This window comes from Procambarus clarkii, chromosome 88, assembly GCF_040958095.1.
Source record: "Procambarus clarkii isolate CNS0578487 chromosome 88, FALCON_Pclarkii_2.0, whole genome shotgun sequence".
Taxonomy (NCBI): Eukaryota; Metazoa; Arthropoda; class Malacostraca; order Decapoda; family Cambaridae; genus Procambarus; species Procambarus clarkii.
In genome coordinates, this window is record NC_091237.1 from 2,104,902 (window position 1) to 2,126,593 (window position 21,692).

Here is a 21,692-nt window from a genome sequence, read left to right on the forward strand (position 1 = left end):
TGACTCATCGCCTGCATATCCGTAAAATGATTGCTAAACTCTCCATGAGCACCAACCGTAAGCACCAGGAATTGTACTATATTCTTTCCCTGAAAACTGCAGAATCAGCAATATGCCATTCCTACTTCTCAACCCACACACCCACAATACGTAATCCGAGATCAACATAAGCAAGTTATTTCGGTCTTTTTGAACACGAAGGAACAACATCAAACATCAACAGCCTCAACAGATCTGTAAGTAATTCAGATCAACACCGAACTACAGTAGTGCCCGTCAACTAGTTCACCAATGTTGCCTTTTGTCCTCAAAAATAGACCACATGTAAGGCACTCTCACATGAAAGACCATTTCAGAAATATGCAAATATGATCAGTATCCTTAATTCCCAACATTAGTGGTCTATCATTAGTCAGCAGCATCACGTGTAAAATTCAAAATTTCTTTGCCTTGCGGCATGTTTCATGTTTAGCCTACCAGCTATTACCCTCGTGCTGTGTCTTGCGGCGTGTTTGGGAAATTTGAGTATACATCGGATATATGCAACATTTGTCCATTCCCCAGGACGCCAACCACAACAGTCGACTAACACCCAGGTTCCTAATCATTGCTAGTTGAACAAAAGCTATGGGTGAAAGATGATTTGTCCATACGTCTCGCCTTACTGTATCTTAGGTGGATATTCCTACAAATGTCCCCAAGGAAGGGTTCACTTGTAGCCAGAGTCTCAGCAGGACCCATCCTAAATTTGTGTTTAAGATTCTAACCTGCTGCTCTACCTAGTTCATGTTTCACAATACTTCACCATACATCATCCTTTTCAATAGTAGGAACTTTCCCACTCATAGCGCAGTCTCGACCACACAAATTAAGGGACACCTCGACACACTGTTTGCTGTGAATTTCCACCTCAAACACAAGCTGACCCTTTTCACAGTTTTAGCCAAAAATGCTTAGTAGAGGTATAAACTCATTATTTAGAGACTAATCTTAAGAGACTAATTTAATGCTTTGGAAATGTTATAGATCTGATACTTTCAATAATTTAGTGCTTAATAACATAGTCATACTGAAAATTCACTGTATAATCTTACCACGATTTTTAGCTTTTGTTCATGTAGAGATGTAATTAGGTAATCATATCCTCGTTCAAATATAGTTAGCTTCCTCTCCTGGTCCTTCGGGTACTCCGTCGAGTTAGCCATGATGCTGAACTTTTCACCGACATTTAGACCCACACGCACTCCTCTCTCAGACTGTAAAATTGACAATCATAGTCATTTAGTTATATGATGAATATTGAAAATCAACTTAATCAAGTAGAAAACATCTGCTCTGAAATATTTTATAATGAATATACATCAATGCATGATATATATATATATATATATATATATATATATATATATATATATATATATATATATATATATATATATATATATATATGTCGTACCTAATAGCCAGAACGCACTTCTCAGCCTACTATTCAAGGCCCGATTTGCCTAATAAGCCAAGTTTTCATGAATTAATGTTTTTTCGTCTACCTAACCTACCTAACCTAACCTAACCTAGCTTTTTTTGGCTACCTAACCTAACCTTACCTATAAATATAGGTTAGGTTAGGTTAGGTAGGGTTGGTTAGGTTCGGTCATATATCTACGTTAATTTTAACTCCAATAAAAAAAAATTGACCTCATACATAGAGAAAAGGGTTGCTTTATCATTTCATAAGAAAAAAATTATAGTAAATATATTAATTCAGGAAAACTTGGCTTATTAGGCAAATCGGGCCTTGAATAGTAGGCTGAGAAGTGAGTTCTGGCTACTAGGTACGACATATATATATATATATATATATATATATATATATATATATATATATATATATATATATATATATATATGTCGTACCTAGTAGCCAGAACGCACTTCTCAGCCTACTATGCAGAGCCCGATTTGCCTAATAAGCCAAGTTTTTCTGAATTAATATATTTTCTCTAATTTTTTTCTTACGAAATGATAAAGCTACCCATTTCATTATGTATGAGGTCAATTGTTTTTTATTGGAGTTAAAATTAACGTAGATATATGACCGAACCTAACCTAACCTATTTTTATAGGTTAGGTTAGGTTAGGTCCCCGAAAAAGTTGGGTTAGGTTAGGTTACGTAGGTTAGGTAGTCGAAAAACAATTAATTCATGAAAACTTGGCCTATTAGGCAAATCGGGCCTTGCATAGTAGGCTGAGAAGTGCGTTCTGGCTACTAGGTACGACATATATATATATATATATATATATATTCTTAAGACAGGAGCGTCCGACTTGAGATAATAGCAACTTTTGCCGGGTCCTATTAGACATACTTTTTTGTCCTTTTGGGTGTAATTTCATTAGAATTTGGATACATATTATGATTATAAGGTATTTTATAATTAAATTTATTTTATTGATAAGTGTCACATATTGCTTAAATTTGGCAGAGCTGTGGAATAATAAGCTAATTTAGGATTGGTTAAATTTTCTAAGACTTTACTAGTGCTAGTCGTTCTAGAAAAACAGAACGGTTTTTGCTCTTCAATTTATGTACGTTTCGATGAACATCGATATATGTAATATATTTACATACACGCAAGGGCAGCTATGTATTATCCGAGATTCCTTTAATGTAGTGTGCAGCTGGGGTAGGATAGGTGTGCTAGCTGCTCACTGTGGTTATCAACAACGTTAAAGTGCTAAAGTAACGGCACAAGATTGTGAGATCTTGCCAGATGCAGGTCGAGTCTGATCTCGTCCTGGTGGTGCAGGGAACTTCATGGAAATTTTTATTATGAAGGGCTAATGTTTGCGGAAGACCATAGTATGGGACCGATACAGGAAGTTTGCAAATAAGAGGGAGAAAGGATTTCCTGACACCATGTGCATAATATATAATTTATTAAAATTATAGGTAAAAAAAGTATGTGCACATAGAAATGGGGATAATTGTCTTTATGTAATGTGTTGTTAGCAAAACTAAACATCTGCTGCGCCCGTATGTTAACACTCACACACCTTCCAGCAATAACGGCACCTAACCCACTGACGTATGCAAGGTACAATAAGGAGCTCATAATGATGCTTGGGAAAAATTGTTTGCACAAGTAACTGTCGTGAGTAAATACATTTACTTCGAGAGGAACAAATCCACAAGGGCCGTGATGAGGATTCGAAAAGGGTTCGAGAGGGTTATTGCTAGGAATGGCCACACCAGTGCTTAGTAAAGAAGCAACACCTCACCTCACTTGCGTTGCCACTTTATTATTATTATTATTCTTTTCTACCACAGACGTGGCCACACATTAACAATGCTAAGCAGCATATATACATTTTCTTCTGTCCTCCATGGACAGGGATAGAGATTTGTTAAACATATAGTTCAGGGATTTATTGAACAATCAACCACAGAAGGTGATTGTAGTACTTTTAAAATGCTAGGCTAAGCTACATACGTAAATACATAGTTACACTGATTTATGTATGCCCTACATAAAGTGTTCGATGTGTCTTTTACATAGTGTCATTAACGTGCATTTACAAAGGTGAAAAGGAATTCTGGTCAGCTTCCACATATACTTTATACACATACATATACACACACACACATATACGTAAATATAACATACATACATACATATATACACACATTTGTCTCTTTTACTCTGACAGGGTGAGATAACTCATAGCAAAACTAGTGTGCAATTAAGCACTTAATCACTGAAGGTGATTAAGGTGCTTTTACAAGCTCAAGTTATAGAGTTACATCACATACATTCATTGTATAATTGATACATTACATGGTCAATCTTGGGTACAAGTCCAATATATCATCAAGTGTTCCAGTACTCATATAGTAGTTACAGCATACCTTAGCCCAGGAGGGCGAAAGTCAGTCAATATGGGACATTCTACAATATAATGTTCAAGGGAGTGCATGTTTTCTCATTCACAAAGTTGACACATTGTGTACTCGACATTTGGGTTTTGAGAAAGCTGCCAGATACGTCTATATCCCAGGTGTATTCTGGCTACTATAACATCACACTGCTGAGTTCTTTTTCTATTAGTCCCATATGGGAATGTCTCCTCACGATATCTATCATAAAATTTAATGCTACAAGTTTCAGGTCTTTGTGAATTTGTTAGGTCGGTGAGATTTTCATTAGATATTTGTTTAAGTATTCTCTTTGTCACTGCTAATGAAAGACCCATATCAATGTCTACCACTGGTTTTCTACAGGCTGTCTTTGCAAGCATATTAACAGTGTCATGCCTTGAGATGCCAACATTTTATGGTATCCATAGGAATTTAATTTCAAATTTCTTTTCTTTGGCAGCTAAAACATTCATTCGAATATCACTGACTATTTTCTGGGTGTTATTGCTATGTGCGTTCAATGCAGGGAGTGCACTCTGCGAATCACTGTATACAAGTCCACTGCTTTTGTCTATTAAAAATTCCGTGGCAAGGTATATAGGTATATGCCTGCAAGTTCGGTTTGAGATGTACTTGCCCAGTCATTGACGCGCTTCATTGCTGTATGTACGAGAGGAGATTATTCAAATATATTGCATGCGCAACCGGTACATCGTCCACCTTCTTCTACAGAACCGTCGGTGTAACACTGATACACATCGTTACCTACACCCTGAGTACTCTCAGTGATGCTTTTCAGTGTTAACTGTTTTAATAATGTAGAGTGTACACTATCTTTTTTGGGTGCATTTACAAAATCAACTGCTAGATCCAAGTTATCCCATGAAGTAATTGGTTGATTAATCGTTAATTGAGTTGGGTACATATTTAATATTTTGATGGAGTTGGCTACCTTGTAGAACCAAAATGCATAATCAAATTTCGCTCTTCTTCTACAGACCTCAGGTGAGTGCAGCATATTAGAAAGTTTAGCTTGAAACTTCATGTGTTGTCTAGATCTACTCAATGCCTTCACGCCGAAAACTGTGCTAATAGACAAAATTCTCTCACTTGTGGTAGGTAATTTTAACTCAGCTCTCATATTAACCATTCTCGTCGACTTTGGAGCCCCAAGGATGAGGCGCATAGCTTTATTTTGCAAGGTTTCAAGAGATTTCAGCTCTTTGTCTGTATACAGTGTGAGATGTAGAGCATTGTAGTCAATCACAGAGCGTATAAATGATACATATAACATTCCAGCAAGTCTCACGTTGATTCCATGATTGACACCAACAAGGACCCGCAAGGGCTTTAATCTCTGCCACAGTCTCCTGTTGAAAGAAGAAAGGTACCCAGGGTCGTTAATGGGGACACCAAGGTAGCTAAGACTCGCAGTTTTCGAGTGCTTGCCCATCTATATGATAATTGACTGGTGGAATACCACATGGAATGAGGGCACGAGTTTTCTGTACAGAGATAAGGAGGCCACATTCCTCAGCTTTAGTAGCAAAAGCGTCGAGCAGAACTTGCCTTCTAGGCTCAGAGGCAGCCTGTAAACATATATCACCAGCATAACAAATAACCGTGTCTTCATTATTAGTTGGTAGATCTTTAATAAGTTTATGCATCAGAACGTTGAACAACAAGGCGCTGAGGACCCCTCCTTGTGGAGTTCCCAATTCAAAATGTTTGCTCTCTGTGCTTTTAACACCATTAAACAAAACATATGCTGTTCGATTAGACAAATAGCCCTTTATCCATTTCAGTTGTTTTCCTTGGATTCCCAGCTCGGCAAGCTGTACCAGTATGATTTCTCTGTTTGCTGTATCAAAAGCTGCTGCTAGGTCAATGAAGACTGTTTGAGGGGAAGCTTCAATATGTACGAAGTACTCAGCAAAACAGTGTTGTGTACTGAGCCCAGGCATAAATCCAAACAGTTGGGGTGACAGGTGTCCCTGTATACGATACACGAGTCGGTTAAGAACAATACGTTCAAGCATTTTACAAACACACGATGTTAGATATATGGGTCTATAATTATCTGAGTGTGGTTTGGGGATGGGAACAATGACACTCTTTGTCCAAGCATGAGATAATACTCCTTCACTTAATCTCTATCTGTACAACACTAAACGTGAATTACCGTTTTTTTTTTACATGCAAGCATGCTTATAAGTATAATAAAAACAAACAAATACAACATAGAACAAAAGTTAAAAATGACAAAGCACAAACTTGCAAAAGTACAAAAGAACAAAATTACTAAACACAAAAACGCCGGCCAGAAGGGCCGACCACAAAGCAACAATAATTACAAACAAAACACAACAATAAATTTAAAAACAGCGGAATACAATATAGAAATGAAACACCAGAACATAATTATACAGAACAAGCCTACCAGCACCTCAAACACACACGGAGAGGCACCAACACAAAACGATAATAATAATAATAATAACAAGAAAGGAAATACAATTATATAACATATAAAAAGAAAAGCACAATGGCAAAACATGACAATGAGCACAAACCCAGACCGGGTCACGCCAAGACGCTGAAGGGCACTCAACACGACACAAACAAGCGCACAAACAGCACCATAAAAACATAGAACCACAAAAACATAACATAAGAACATGACATCCACAACCAGACACACACACTAACCAAACCCCGGACCACACAGGAACCACACACACACACACAAGCCACATAAATAAACCCACAACAACAAACCGGAGCACGCAGGAACCGGGAAACCAACCCGCTCCACACACACACTCGACCCGCACCCCATAACCATGCACACAAATGGAAACAACCCACAACACACAATATACAAAGGAATCATGGGCGAGGAATACTTTTTCAGAGACAGAAACATATTTCTCAGGGAACGAATCCCAAGGATACTTTCGGTTATAGGCCTCCCAAATCAAATACTCCATGTCGGTAGGAGGACGATCCCCCTGAAACCGTGGGCTCTGTATAAACTCAGGAATCACCAGATTAAGCGTAAACGGCCTCTATTGAAGCTCACCAACGCAAGTCGCATAATGAGGCTGGGGAGTGCAAACCACGTCCTTCGAGGAAGCAGACGACACCGAAGAAGCATACGAGGGCTGCCGAGATGGCCGCGTCGCCATACGCACAGGAGCCAGAAACGGCCGACGATATGGTAACACCTCCACCGCAGGAGACACTGAAGAGACGGCCGGACACGGATGAGGCGTCAAGACCGCCGCCGATGAAACGGGGAACGAGGAAGGGGTTACAGAACCCCCAGAGCGAACAGCCTTTTTCAACACCATCACCAAGCCACCTCGCTCACCACGAACCTCAGCAGGAGGAACCACCCCCCACGAAGAACCGGAGCCATCCTATGCAGGCGACGCACCCGAAGCAGGATCCGCAGACACCATACCAGAAGTGGAGGCCGAACACCGGCACCAGCATCCGCAGGCAAATGCCCCTCCGCCACCACCGTAGTATGCAACGCAACCGGAGCCACCCCACCGTCGCCGGAAGATCCACAATCGTCGAAGTCGCTAACATCAGCCCATGCAGAAGAAGAACGCCGAGAATGCTTAGGCTCTGGCCGCACATCATCAGATCTGGAGGCCGACTCAGAGACACGAGCAACACAAGCCGGGCGAACCGATGCATGTCGTAGAACGGCAGCATCCTCAACCACATGGGGCACCAGGCCAGGCACAGAAGGAAGCGCTGGATCCACCCCAGCACCCAGCATAGCCGGAACAGACGGCGAGGGCGCAGGGACAGGGTCAGATGAAGCAGACGAAGAACTGGATGACGCGGGATTCGAGCAGAAGGTAGTTAGAAGAACCCCAGAGACACCAGCCCAAGCAGGACGATCACCAGGTGATGACACAACCTCCGGAGGAGAGGCGACAATAACAGGGGGCGCAACAGTCGACACAGGGGGCACATCCACGGCTCAAGAGACGTCCACATCCACCGAAGCCTCCTCCACAGGAAGAGGCGGAAAATCCTCCTCACTGAAGAGGTACACGGGCGTAATGGTAGGCACAGAACAGTCAGCAACCAGATGGCCCAAGAGGCCACAACGATAACACGTCCGAGGCTGGCGGGCATAAAACACCCGAACGTTGTATCCCATAAGTCGCACAGAGGAAGGAATGTCTGCCCGGAGCCACATGCCCAGGGTGCGAATGTTAGTCCTCACACCCTTGAGTGGACTGGAAGATATCATGCGCAACCGCACACTAACTACGGCGCCAAAACGGCTCAAGTACCGCCGTAGCAGACCCTCCGGAAACTCCAAGGGAGCCCCATGTACACTGACGTAAGCGAAGGCACCACTCCGATCAGAGAGGGTCACAGTGCCCGCACCATCCAGCTGGGGTAAAGTCCGCCCCTCGTATCGACGGAGAAATTCCCGATACGCCAATTCCTCCGTAAACTTCACGATCGCCCGACGTGCTGTTACCAACTCGACTCCATAAATGTCCATCACAGGGACAGAAAGCAAATCACACACCAGTGCTATCTCCGGGTACCCAGCCCGTACAGAAAATTCGAGGCCCACAGACTGAGCCCGCACTACAGGGGGAAGAGGGACCCCCATCGTGAACTCCACGTCAGCACAGGTGGGCAGAGACACACGCCCCCAACCGGGCCAAACTGGCAAACCAACGTGAATTACCTGGTACTTATGAGACTAATCTCAGTAGACTGTAAGTAATACCGTCCTCTCCAGGAGCAGTTGATTTTCCCATCTTTAGTGCATGATTTAATTCCCATTCAGTTACATCATTAAGGTCCGACACGTCGATAGCTGTACAGGAAAGATTGATGGTTCGTTGTCTGTTGGGGCATGTGTCATTAAGTTTGTGCTGTATGTTAATAATAATTGGGAGTGAGTTGTAGCTTGATGTTAGTGCCCATTGATCAAGGAGAATGTTTGCTTGTTCTAGTGGGCTGTGGTGCAGTGGTTTGGTTGGCTTGCTTCTAGAGATTTTTCGTATCTTTTCCCAAACTTCAACAAGTGTTGTTTGCTCATTTATACTTTGTAGGAACTCTTCCCAATGTTTAATTCGTATAACGTTGCTCATGTCTCTCACCTCTCTATTTGCGACAAGAAATGCATGCAAGTCACCTTGTGCTTTGGTTCGTTTGTATGTATCTCCAAGCTGCTTTACTCGTTCATGTTCTTTAACAAATACGGGGTCAAGGACCCACTTGGGTGGTGGTAAGTGTTTCCCACTTTTGCTAGGCTGGAGTTGCGCCCTAGCTGTGATGGGGTATAGACGTGTTGTCTGAGCCCTCCAGTAGTTGGTGGTTGTTCGCCAAGCGGCTGGGGGTGTGGGCGTCCCCACCTTCCCTGCAGTTGCCGCTTGGCTGGTGTTGACATCGCATGCTTGCGATGGGAGGCCTTCTTCCCCCTGTTGTGAGAGTGAACTCCGTGGGCCTGGAGTTTACAGGGTTATTGTCAAATTAGTGGGGGAGGAGGTGTACCGTGAGTTCCTCCGCAGTTACGAGGGGCGTTCCTTGTCGCTGCCGGATGGTGTCGGCTCTGTGACCATTACAGACCGTAGTGGTGCCCTGACATATGTGAGTGTGCATGGGGCGCCCTTGGAGTTTCCTGAGGACCTACTCTGGCGTTACTTCCAGCGGTTTGGCGCTGTCGTCAGTGTGCGGGTGAACACTGTCCTCAGGGAGCTATAAGGGTATGCGTACGAACATTCGTACCCTTGGGATGCGCCTGAGGTCTGACATTCCTTCTTCAGTCTGACTCCTGGGGTACTACGTCCGGGTATACTATGCCCAGCAACCCCGTACCTGCTTTCGGTGTGGCCTGTTGGGGCATCAGGCTGCCGGGTGCTCTGGGGCTGCAGTCGCTCCTGTGAACCTGTTCCGGGAGGAGGATTTCCCGCCGCTCCCTGTTGGGGTGGATTCCGTGGGCGAGGATGTGGACATCCCGTTGGCTGCTGCGGCTCCCCCTGCGTCGCCCGGCAGTCCTCTGGTTGATGCGGCCCCTCCTCCAGGTGTTACAGTGCCGTCGGCTGATCTTCCTGCTCCTGTCGCTGTTCCAGCTGCTCCTGTGGGTCTTCCGGATGGTCTCTGCAAGTGGTCGACGTCTTCATCCTTCTGCTGCTGCGACTGGCCCTGCGCCCTCGCCAGGTGTCCCGGCTGTGCTGGGTGCTGGGGGGGCTGTGGAGCGTCCTGATATGTGCGGCCTGGTTCAACTTGTGGTTGAGGCTGCTGCCGTTCTGCGACGGGCATCGGTTTGCCCGGCTTGTGAAGCCCGTGGTTCTGGGTCCACCTCCGGCTCTGAGGATGTGCGGCCAGAGCCCAAGCGTTCCCGGCGTTTTTCTACTGCTTGGGCTGATGTGGAGGATTACGACACCGGTGGATCTTCGGGCGATGATGTGGTGGTTCCGGGTGCTTCGCGCTCTTCATCGATGATGGTTGGTGACGTCCATGTGCCTGCTGTTGACAATGTTTGTGCATATAATCTACCTCCTGTTCTTTCTTCTGCAGAAGGTTCTCCGCAGTGGGGGTGGTCGCTCCTACGGACGTGGATGGTGAGGGTGCTGGTGCGGGCCGAGGCCTCTTGCTGGTGCTGAAGAAGGATGCCCGGGGTGGGGGGTCCCTGCAGGTGACACGTCCGGTGGTTGACGCGGGGTCCTGTGAGGCAGCCGAGGAGGCTCCCAGTGTGCTGCCCGTTGCCCGGCCCCATGGGAAGAAGCCCCTCCCTCTTGTCTTGGCCTCTGGCGTGGCGTATGATGATAAGAACCCCTTGCTGTTTGACATTGTTGACCGCGTGCATCCTGTTCCATGGAGCCCTTCTTCCATCTGGGTTCCACGGGCTCGGTGTTTTGTTGTGGGTGTGCTGGAATTGATGCCTGATCCTCGTACGGTTCATAGTAAACCTGTTCCGGGTAACCTCATGTTGTTTTGGGAGGCGTATTGTGTTCGGTTCCCGGCAGCGGAGTGGCCGGATAAGTATGAGCATTTTGAGTAGTCCGAGTGATTGCTGTGTAGATGGGACCTGTGGTTTGTTATGCTATGTGTTGCATTTATTGTGCGCCCTACAGGCCGGTGTTAGGTTTTGTTCTCGTGTCCTTGTTTTATTGTATTTATTGTATTTCTTAGCATGCATGGCATGTAAATATAACAATACTAATAATAAAAAAAACTTATGCTAGGCTTACGGCTTGTTCTCCAACACACCCATATGTCGTAGTAGGTAGTAATTGTATCAACGAGATCTCTGGAGAAGGCTTCTACATTCGTTATTGTGTAATCTTGATACCATTTTGACATACAAATAATAAAGTGGTTATGCAAACCATATGGAATATTCATTTTCCGTCTCTGATGTATATTAGGTACATCACACTGTACCTCAGAGGAAGCAGAAACTGCATAGTGATCACTAACCAAGTAATTTACCAAAGAACATTCCATATTATCCTGCACAAGGTTTCTACCCATTACATAATCAAGTCTGCCTCCCAGTAAATGAGTTTGGGTATCCGTAGTATACACAGTTAATCTGTTGTCATAAACATATTTGATAAATTTGCATCCATTATCGTTGTTAGTACTGTCTCCCAGCATAATATGTCTAACATTAAAATCCCCCATGTATATTGTTCCATGATTTTCTAGATCCGGGAACAATGCTACATTGAGTTTCTGGCTTTTGGCATATACGTAGAGGAATAAGAAGTGGCCTGCTGCAGTTTGTACATGAAAGTGATGGTACTGTGTGTGTACATTGTGTGACGTGCTCACAAGAATGTGCGGTAAATCACTTCTGATGTATTTAATAGGCCTGTGGCGTTACTGTTAGTATAGGATGCATACCCTCTGATCTTTGGTGGGGTTTTGTTTATCATGTTGGACGTGTAGGGCTTCTGTATAGCAATTATATCTAGGTTGTTACTGGTAACATGTGCAATTAGATCATTCAGTCTTTTGTTGATGCTATGAATGTTCCAACTGAGAAACCTAATGGTCCTTGTGTCAACAGCAGCCATCGTCTTGGTGTTGTTCCTCCCTGGGACTGGTGGTCCCTTTGTTGTCATCGTCCCACCTTCACAATGTGTCAATAAGTGACTGTACGACGTAAAGAGCCGCACCAACCTGGTGTTTGGTGTCGTCAATAGCACCTGGTGATTTTTTATTTTTTTTTTGCAGGGATATTCCTGCACGGGCCCTAAGCCTCTGGCTGGCCCACTAAGTATTGCTGGTTTCTGTTTTACTTGGGCGGAGTATTTATTACTCGTATGGTCGCTTCAGTAAGATTTTGCCATATGTGTTTAACAACTTCTTCTGCTCTATTGAATCTAAGTTGAAATCTTAATGGGTTTGTAACTGTGCACTGTGTTAGATAATGTTCCAGTGGTCTGTTGGGCATTTCTCCACAGTGTTGACATTTCCTCTCTTCTTCCGGAACCTGTAAGCCTATTTTCCATGCACATGGGTATCCAAGCCTGATGCGATGTAAGTGTACTTCTGTTTCTCTACTGCTCCCTTTCATCAAACTAAGTGGTTCGTAGTTGGTTGAATTCTTGTACCAACCTGCAGATCCTGATTGTGCAACTGCTGTGTTGTGGTCACTGTACATCTTATGCATTGCTCTGTTTCTAATTACTTTCTTAATCTGTGATAGACTCTGTGGTATGTAAATATCTACATTTCTCCTCTTAGTAGCAAGTTTTGCAGCTTCGTCGGCAGTGTCATTTCCTATTATTCCCACATGACTTGGCACCCAGTTGATAAGTACCCGACGGCCTTGTCGTTTGAGTGTTTGCATTAATGATATGACATCTGTGATCAGATGTATGTTATCACATATGTGTTCTTGTTGCAAAGTTTGAATGGCGGTTCCCGAATCTGTATGTATGATAACATGTTGTCGGTGTTCAGGAAGAGCATGTTCCAAAGCCTTTTGAATGGCTAGCATCTCTGTTTGTAAAGTCGAACACCCATTTGAGAGCCTCCAACTATTTACAGAGTTTCCTGCTTTAACTGCAGCTCTGGTTTCTTGTCTCTGCTGGTCTACTGATCCATCTGTGAAGTAAGTGAAGCTGTCGAATGCCATGTTTGCTTCTATATGCATCTGTGCAATGTTACGTAGCAGATGAGGATTTGTCTGGTTCTGTTTTCCTTCAATAACCATAATCTTAAAGTCTGCTGGCGGAGATTCCCAAGGGCCTTGCATAACAAAGTCTGCATGTATTTCGTCGACACCCCTCTCAGTGACTGTGTTTGTTATATCGAATGTATTGATGGTGTTTGTCGCACAATTGATCCACCTGTTGCTATTGGAGGCTCTTCTGTCCAGAGTTAGTGCTCCAGTGATTATATCTTTAAATGAACTGATTTTAGGTCTAGTCAATATATTGGTCAGCATGCACACAGCAATCTCTTTTACCCTTATTTCAATCGACGTTAGCTTGGTTTCTAGTCTTAGGTTCAGTATTTTAGTCCATCTAGGAGCTCCTGTTATGATTCCCAATGCATCGTTTTGAATAACCTGAACGTTAGCCCACTGACCAGGAGAAAGAGTGAGTAAGGCAGGCGCTGCATAATCAACTAGGGAACGAACGGCATGTATGTAAAACTCTTGAACAGAGACTGAAACTCTTCAGTCTCTTGAACACTGAACAACTCGGGATGGTCCGTGAGTGAATGTTCTCTAAGTTTCATGGCATAAGCACTGTCACGCAGATTATTATTATTTTTCACTCTGGTACTGGACTCGAACACGTTCGTTAAGTTCGCTTGCTTGCCTTGCTTGCTTACATCAGTGAGCTCACGGTCGTCGTCCAGAGTACTCTGGTGTAGCACGACAAATGTCTTACTGGAGGCTTGTCTGGCCCAGCTGAAGTCTTTGGGCTGAAGTCTTTGAAAATAAAAGGGTCGAGTGTTTGGAAATCACTCCGTGACGAATTATAAAATTGTCCAACTCATCCCCTGTTCAAAAATAAAACCAAAAAGTACCTGATTTCATCCTCATAGTTTCCCATCTTGTGCTTCAAACTCACACTGTAACTTGTACTACCCACTTTCTCAATATTAGTATTTAAGACATTTATCCTTAACAGTGTACTCGCCTCTGTTAAATTACATTCTAGTTATTCATTGATATAAAACATGCTGCAATGGACATTTTCATCTTACCTGATATGTTAGATTAAGGACCTGCCCGAAATGCTATGCGTGGCTTTGCATGAATGTAAAAATACCAATCTTATTTAATCTCACCATACCATTGTACCTTGCAAATAAAAATTATTATTATTTTAATTATTACTAGCTGTATCCGGCCATACGTTGCTGTGGCTCAGCGACAGCAACCATCCCCTTGTCCCCCAGTCCTCCCCACCATTCCCCATTCCCTCGTCCGATGCTTTCCCAAATGATCTAATGTTCCCATCCGAAAAGTCACACAAAATAATTAAATCAAAACTAAAATAAATTTAAATCTATTAAAAATCAATTTATCAATGAACTCAGAAACCCTGAAATGGATTCGTAACATATTTAGTATAGCGTGTGTTGCTCTTATGTGCAACAGATGGCGCTGTTTTTTTTTAAAGAGCATGTTTTTACCTGTAACAGGTGTGGCATCTATATTTATACTCATGTAATGAACAGTATGGTAAACAACACAGCTCAATTCCAATGCAATGTCACAAAAAATAATTAGATCAAGATAAAAATACAACAGAATCTATGAAAATTCAATTTCCTAATGCAGTCAGAAACATTGAAATAGAATCTCAATGTTTCAACGGTCACAGGTGTGACAGGTTTTTAACTGCCACATGTGAGTGCCAGTTGCATAGTGCTCCTGGCTGTCTGGGTTTGAGTCACTTCTGGGTTGTGGATTTTTCAGTTGCATGTTGACTTGGGGACCATTCAAGCTTGTTCGTATGTGGGTAAATATATTCACTTAATAGGGGGGGGTTTCTTGCTAGGAATGGCAGCACCAAAACTTAGTCAAGAAACACCACCTTACCTCACTGGGTTGCACTGCCACGAAAATATGAGTTACAAAAGTCATATGCAATTACTGCACTTACTCTCAGAGCAAGATGACACCCACACATATGTGCTTCATTTACTTCTTGATAAATGGGACCAATGCTGTCTCTGCTACTTCTCAACCAACACACGAATTGAGCAGTTCAATGGAGTTACCCTAGAATTAGTACTTTGGCTTTAGGTGTGACAGAACTCCGGAGCTCTGGATTGAGTACCACGTCCTAAATAATGGGTAGCCTCACCGAGAATTAGGCGACGTAGCTAAAGGCGAGTTATCCAAAATCACGCCTTGTATCTCGTCATGAAGAAGCATACATACAGAACAGCAACCGGAATGCAGCTTCAATCATCACTCGCCTATGATTACCTGCACTCAACTCTCACCTGTGGCTCTCAGTAGCTGTTTGCATGCAACAGTGGCCACATCCCAGTAAACCGCTTCTATTGGCAAGCAAAACCAGAAGAGTGTAAATGAAGGTTTGAGACCCTCGGGGAGTTAAGGCATGTCTACCTACGCATGCAATGACTTGACCCAGCGCACAGCAAAGAGGAAACCACCAGAATGGTTCAACGGACAGAAAGACGGACCGAACAAAGTGTTGTAGAGCGTAACTAGGGCGCAGTGAGGCATGTAGAACACTGCTGCCTATCCACTACATCCTAACATATCTCCTGCGTCTCGATTTGTTCCTGCTGGGCCCAAATAGGCCGGGACGAGAAAGGGACGCTGACGATTTACACAACTCTCCCTCACTTTAATCTAGGTCGAGCGCAAGTCATGACTTCAACCCATATTTTAAAGTCCTGGTCATTTTCGACTCCAAAGGACGAACATCGTCATGATTGGGTAAACTATGGGATCTTCTAACATCACTGAGAGTGGCGAGAAAATTAGTTATCATGACGGTTGGGAAGTAAGGCCCAGATATGACGTTTCCTACTACATGATACACCCTAGCTCTATCCAATATGGCGGTGAGGTCCACGTATGATTATACAGGCGAGATGTATAAACTGCAATCTGCTAGAGGACATTATATATCACCACAAAAAATGCATCTGAACTACAAATGCGGTCACCGATCCACAGACACTCAACAAAGGTCTCTTGTGTTCTGATGTAAGCATAATAACCCGATGCACACTACACAATACTATACAGCACTGCAGTCATGGGGTCCAAGTCTAGCTGAATGATCGCCATTCTCTCACGTGTATTATCCATTCATTTTCCACCGAACCTTCACTTGGTAACTCCCTCTCGCCCCACTACAACCCACCATTGCTTTAAACACTTCCAGTTGGCTAACTTGAAGCATTAATCCCACGATAATTAGCAGTTCATACCTCATCCATGTTACGTCTCGTCCACTCTGCTCGTTAAACTACAGGGGTAAGTAATGGGTTGGTCTAGGGGTATTCAAAAATAGTCCCTGCCTCTTAATGTTCAACCAGAGTGCCTCATAAGTACGTCCCATACATAAATGGTTCTTACAGGTTATAAAAATAAAACAGGTATATAAACTATTTGTATAATATAAATTATATATATATCAAAATAATATTATCATTCAGGTATAACAGTTAATCAGATGGCCTACTAAGGTATTATAATATAATAAAGAATGCTCACCAGATAAAATGAACTACTAAGACGAAACACAGAAAAACTAAAACAGACAAACTTATGGGATCAGTTGACTCATATGATGGCTCCCAGATACTAACTCAGAACTGGCGTCTGAGCCGCAACTCCCCTCCCACAAACATGACAAGTGAAAACATTTTTTAATTTTAATTTACTTAACTGAGCAACGTATTCGTGCTAATACAAATATAAGAATAACTTAAATATGAATGGTAATGTTGACATGAAGAAACAGAGGTAATATATATTTTATATAAAACAAATATATTTATATAGAATAATAAAGAGGAAAGAACTGGCAACTACACAAGTACAAGCTTTCCTGTATATCTATCAGGAAGTTGACCAGACTCTCACACGTCCTGTACCTGTGACTACATTGCGCACTATACTCCTCTATATTGCCAAAATATAGGACAATTATAAAAATATATATACATGCCTTCATGCAACAGATAAACATAATAAATTTTATACTTTGTACATTAATGTGAGTATTCCTTAAATAGGAATACGTAACAATCCACACATCAGCCGACTATCTATATGAAGGCCTGGTCATACTCCCTTCTCCAGATTGGCAATTTCCCTCATACATCATATCATGTAAAATGACAGAAAATTATGCAGAAAGTCAAGATATTTGTCAGGGAGATAGCACGAGCATTGCCAGGAGAGGAATATGTCAGATGTTGTCGGGAGCTCCGAATTCTTTAAGATGCATCTGGTATACTCAGGCACAGTATCTATCCAGGCAAACAGAATCCCCCATTGGATGGGAGGCAACAACTAAGGCACTTAAGCAATGCGACATATTTTCAAGAATTTAATTTCCGCAGACAACCTGTTGGAGAATAAAGCTACCTGCACCAGAACACTTTCCCCATCTCCAGGACAGCTTATCAATTTGTGTCTGGTGATTGTCTGATTGTGTTTAGTAGGGCAGAATTTTTTTTATAGTCTCGTTGTTTGTGAATTCACACGTGCTGTGCCAAATATGTTTATGTACTCTCGATGTATTGAGATCATTATGGCTGAAAGTTCCTTAAGTGGACATGGAAATTTATAGACAACAGTCATTTATGTCAAGGCATTCCGTTTGGTGTCGGCAGGGTTCTTCATGAGTAAGTGAACGGTCTTCTTACTATTCATGCATTAGCTGAGCTCAGTCTTCTGTTACTAGGTATCACGTATATTTCAAGTATGTTTTTCTGGACTCTTTCCTTTGTCTTATAAGCCGTTGAAAAGCTGCTGTAGTAAATTTTTGAGTGGTGACCTACAGTTTTTCCTACACATCGGTGCCAACATGGTGATTCGCGTTCCTCTTGATGGCAGTTTTCCTATAACCATAATAGTACTAGTCATTGACACAAACCTGCCTAACTTTACTGAGTTCCCAATCAATTTGCGTTCAAATGGAAAGGTGTGTGCAAAAGAACGGTTGACATAGGCGTCAACAATACTACTATTGAACCACTCAGAACACTAACTACAAGCATTATTTAATATTCATTTACAATTTTACAAGTTGTTACGTCTTGAGAGTCAAGTCCACTGCGGGCTCACCATAGCCCATGCTACTTAGAATTTTTTGTTCCAGGTAGCGAATTTTAAACAACAACAACAATTTGAAGGTAAATTATGTTTATGTTTATGAATTTTTGTCCTTAGAGGATATGAAATTTCCATTAATAGTGAGTTATAAAATGTTTAGATTATAAATACCCTATATGAAGATGGAATATATATCAATGTACATTGCTATGTTAACACACTATACTTCGTTCTATATCTTTGCATATTGTTGTCTTTGGGAACTATTCTGCGATGATGGGTTAACATAATTTAAAAACTTTTCCAGTCGTTTCAAACCCAACACAGTGTTGAAGAGGTTTGATTAAAAATCTGAATCAATTAGCAAATAGTTCATTGCAAGTTGCTATAAAAATATTTAGTTGCATTCATACTTTTGAAGCTTTTTAATCAATCAGTAAATCGTTCATTCAATCAGTAAATCGTTCAATCAATAATTAAATCAATCAATCAATCAATCACCACTTATCCATAACACATCCGCTCAGCCCAATATATCAAGAATACAAATAATATTAAGAATTTTATATCTTCAGATGTTCAATGAAAGATGTTTCAGGAGAACGGCTGAATTTTACGACTGAAAAGGTGAACTTAACGACTGGCTTATTTGGAAGAACTTCTTCAGCGGGCCATTTAATTTTGTTAATAATCATGTCTTTAAGCAGATCTGTGTCTTCTGTTTCGTGACATTCTACGAGATTACGGATTTTTTACAGAGATTATATTTTGTTCTTAATATCACGTCTCTTACATATTTTAAAGCAAATTCTAGTTCAGTTCGGCTTGTAAGTTGTTTGTTTTAAACGTTTACTTTCCAGTTAAACCAAAACTATTTATGTACTCGATACTTTCCATCATTCTTTAATGAAAATAATTTTAAATACATTTTTATTTAAGTTCACTAACCTGTTTGCCTACATGTGTATGGGTCCTCTTTTCAAAAACAAATTTCCTTCATCCTTTCAACTTCTTCATATAAAACATTATAATAACAGTTCTTCAGTTATCTCATCTTTCCAATACTAGCATATTCTTCCTTCATTTAGTAAAGTCCTTCCTCTGATTCAAGTACCCTATCAAATAGAGTATTAAACACGCATAGTTACATATCATAATACAAGTAAACATTATAAAGAGGAACTTACAGAAAAACCGAAGGCATAGTCAACCCATACTCTGAGCACTCCACAGCTAAGTGAGCTGCTAGCTGAGCCTGTATTGCCATCCCGCTGCCAATGTGAACAAAGACATTATAAATATTAATTTATTTTTCATAAAAGTGAACTAAAATGACATTACAAAATAATAGTAATATTTAAAATGGTATTACCCATCCATATATGTCAATGCAGAGCAAGCGAGGGCGTTTCAGTCTCTCCTAAAGTATTATTCAGTCGACATGATAATGATCCAGGACGGACTGAAACATAATCACCTCCTACTACTTTCTGATTGGTGGGTTGGGAGTCTGATTTTCAGGTATGTTATATAAAAAAATGTTGAGTGCATTCTGAAAATTTTAAGTCTTCTCTTAGTCATCACATGTTTACCTTTACCAAAAAAATATATATAAGTAATTTCTCTGATCTACAGGTGTGTTTTATGTAAATCAAAATTCCTTAATGTTTTTTCTGTATAATATATGGTTCGAATCCTTCAGAAGGGGTCAGGAGTTTTATATATATATATATATATATATATATATATATATATATATATATATATATATATATATATATATATATATATATATATATATATATATATATTTGATGCACAACTTGCCTAAACACGCAAGTGAAGTTATACAACTTTAGAACACTTTCCCACCAGGAGACTTGAACCCTAGCCAGCACAGAAGCTTTCCAGCAACTGGCATAACAGGTACGCCTTTAACTCACTGCACCACCCTCATTCCCTTAAAAAGAGATGGTAATTTCAGGGTACTTAAACACCCCAAAGATTACCACCTCCCAAGGGCAACTTGAGCAAGTGAGGGGTCACGTACGTTTTTCATCAAGTCCCTGTTAATATGGGATAGCCAGGAACCCTAGCCAGCTTCTGTGCTGGCTAGGGTTCGCGTCACCTGGTGGGAAAGTGTTCTAAAGTTGTGTGTATATATATATATATATATATATATATATATATATATATATATATATATATATATATATATATATATATATATATATATATATATATATATATTAGTATATTTTGGTAGCAGTCTTTCCTGTAGACATATATTATTAAATATGACCGAAAAAGTAAGATTAATAATTCTAACGCGAATTTTCTCAATCTTTCGTACATTTCTTTTCACTGTTGGTGGTAATTCAAAAATCAATTCTCCAAAATTCATTTTTATTTCTAGTCTATCTAGATATTTTTCGAATATCTGGCGAAAATGAACCTCATACTCTCTGACCAAACTAAATTCCAAAGGGTAACGAAGGACACTACAGCCGAATTGAAAGCAAAGGTCAACAAACTGATCGAAACTGTGAACGCCAAGAAATCAGGACTCCACCTGCCAAAGACCATTGGGGAATATAAACCTAGATATGCGTATGGAAATGTCAAGACACACAAGCCTGGAAACCCACTTCGGCCAATCATTAGCCAGATACCCACACCCACATACAGACTGGCGAAGCGACTCAACGGCCTGCTGACTCCTTATGTCCCTTGCGCCTTCAGCCTGAAGTCTCCAAAGGAATTTGTTGACTTACTGCGGGGCACACGGGCCACAGGGGTAAGAGCCTCGTTGGACGTAGAATCACTGTTCACCAACTTACCTGTGGGCGAGACAATCGGGATGATAGCCGACAGAGTGTATCGTGATCCAGCCTGTACTCCTCTTGACATACCAGAAAATATTCTAAGGAAACTACTCCAAGCTTGTACTTAAGAGGCACCCTTCTTGAGCCCGGATGGGCACATGTATAAGCAAGTAGATGGGGTCGCCATGGGTTCTCCCCTAGGTGTCCTGTTTGCAAACTTCTACATGGGTACCATCGAGCAAAAAGTCTTAGTCGACATGAACTTGAAACCGGCCATATACTGCAGGTATGTTGACGACATTTTTACACAGGTACCTGATGTCAGACATCTGCAGGAGCTGAAGGAGGCATTTGAGCAGAGTTCCGTGCTGCGTTTCACTTACGAGATGGAAAAGGATGGGAAGCTGCCCTTTCTAGATGTAACAGTCATGGAAAAGAGCGGAGGTTTCCACACTGCAGTCTACACTAAGGAAACGAACATAGGAATGTGCCTAAATGCCAACAGCGACTGCCCAGACAGGTACAAGAGGAGTGTTGTTAACGCATATGTCGACCGTGCTCTCAGCCACAGCTCAGAATGGAAGCAAGTCGACGAAGAACTCTGTAGAGTAAGGCAGGTCCTAGTCAACAACGGCTTCTCCAATGGTTTCGTCGAAGACAT

General features: G+C 41.7%; 1 protein-coding gene across 2 annotated transcripts in view; it reads right to left on the reverse strand.

Moving 5' to 3' along the window:
* The window catches only part of LOC138358971 (uncharacterized), a 189,108-nt gene that overhangs the window by 51,723 nt on the left and 115,693 nt on the right, over positions 1 to 21,692 (reverse strand). The window contains exons 6-7 of one of the 2 annotated variants that reach the window (XM_069317464.1): positions 19,394 to 19,477; positions 1,095 to 1,256 (exon numbers count right to left, since the gene is read on the reverse strand). In XM_069317464.1, coding sequence (XP_069173565.1) covers positions 1,095 to 1,256; positions 19,394 to 19,477 — 246 coding nt within the window. The remainder of the gene's footprint in view (positions 1 to 1,094; positions 1,257 to 19,393; positions 19,478 to 21,692) is intronic. The other variant, XM_069317465.1, reaches the window with a different exon arrangement.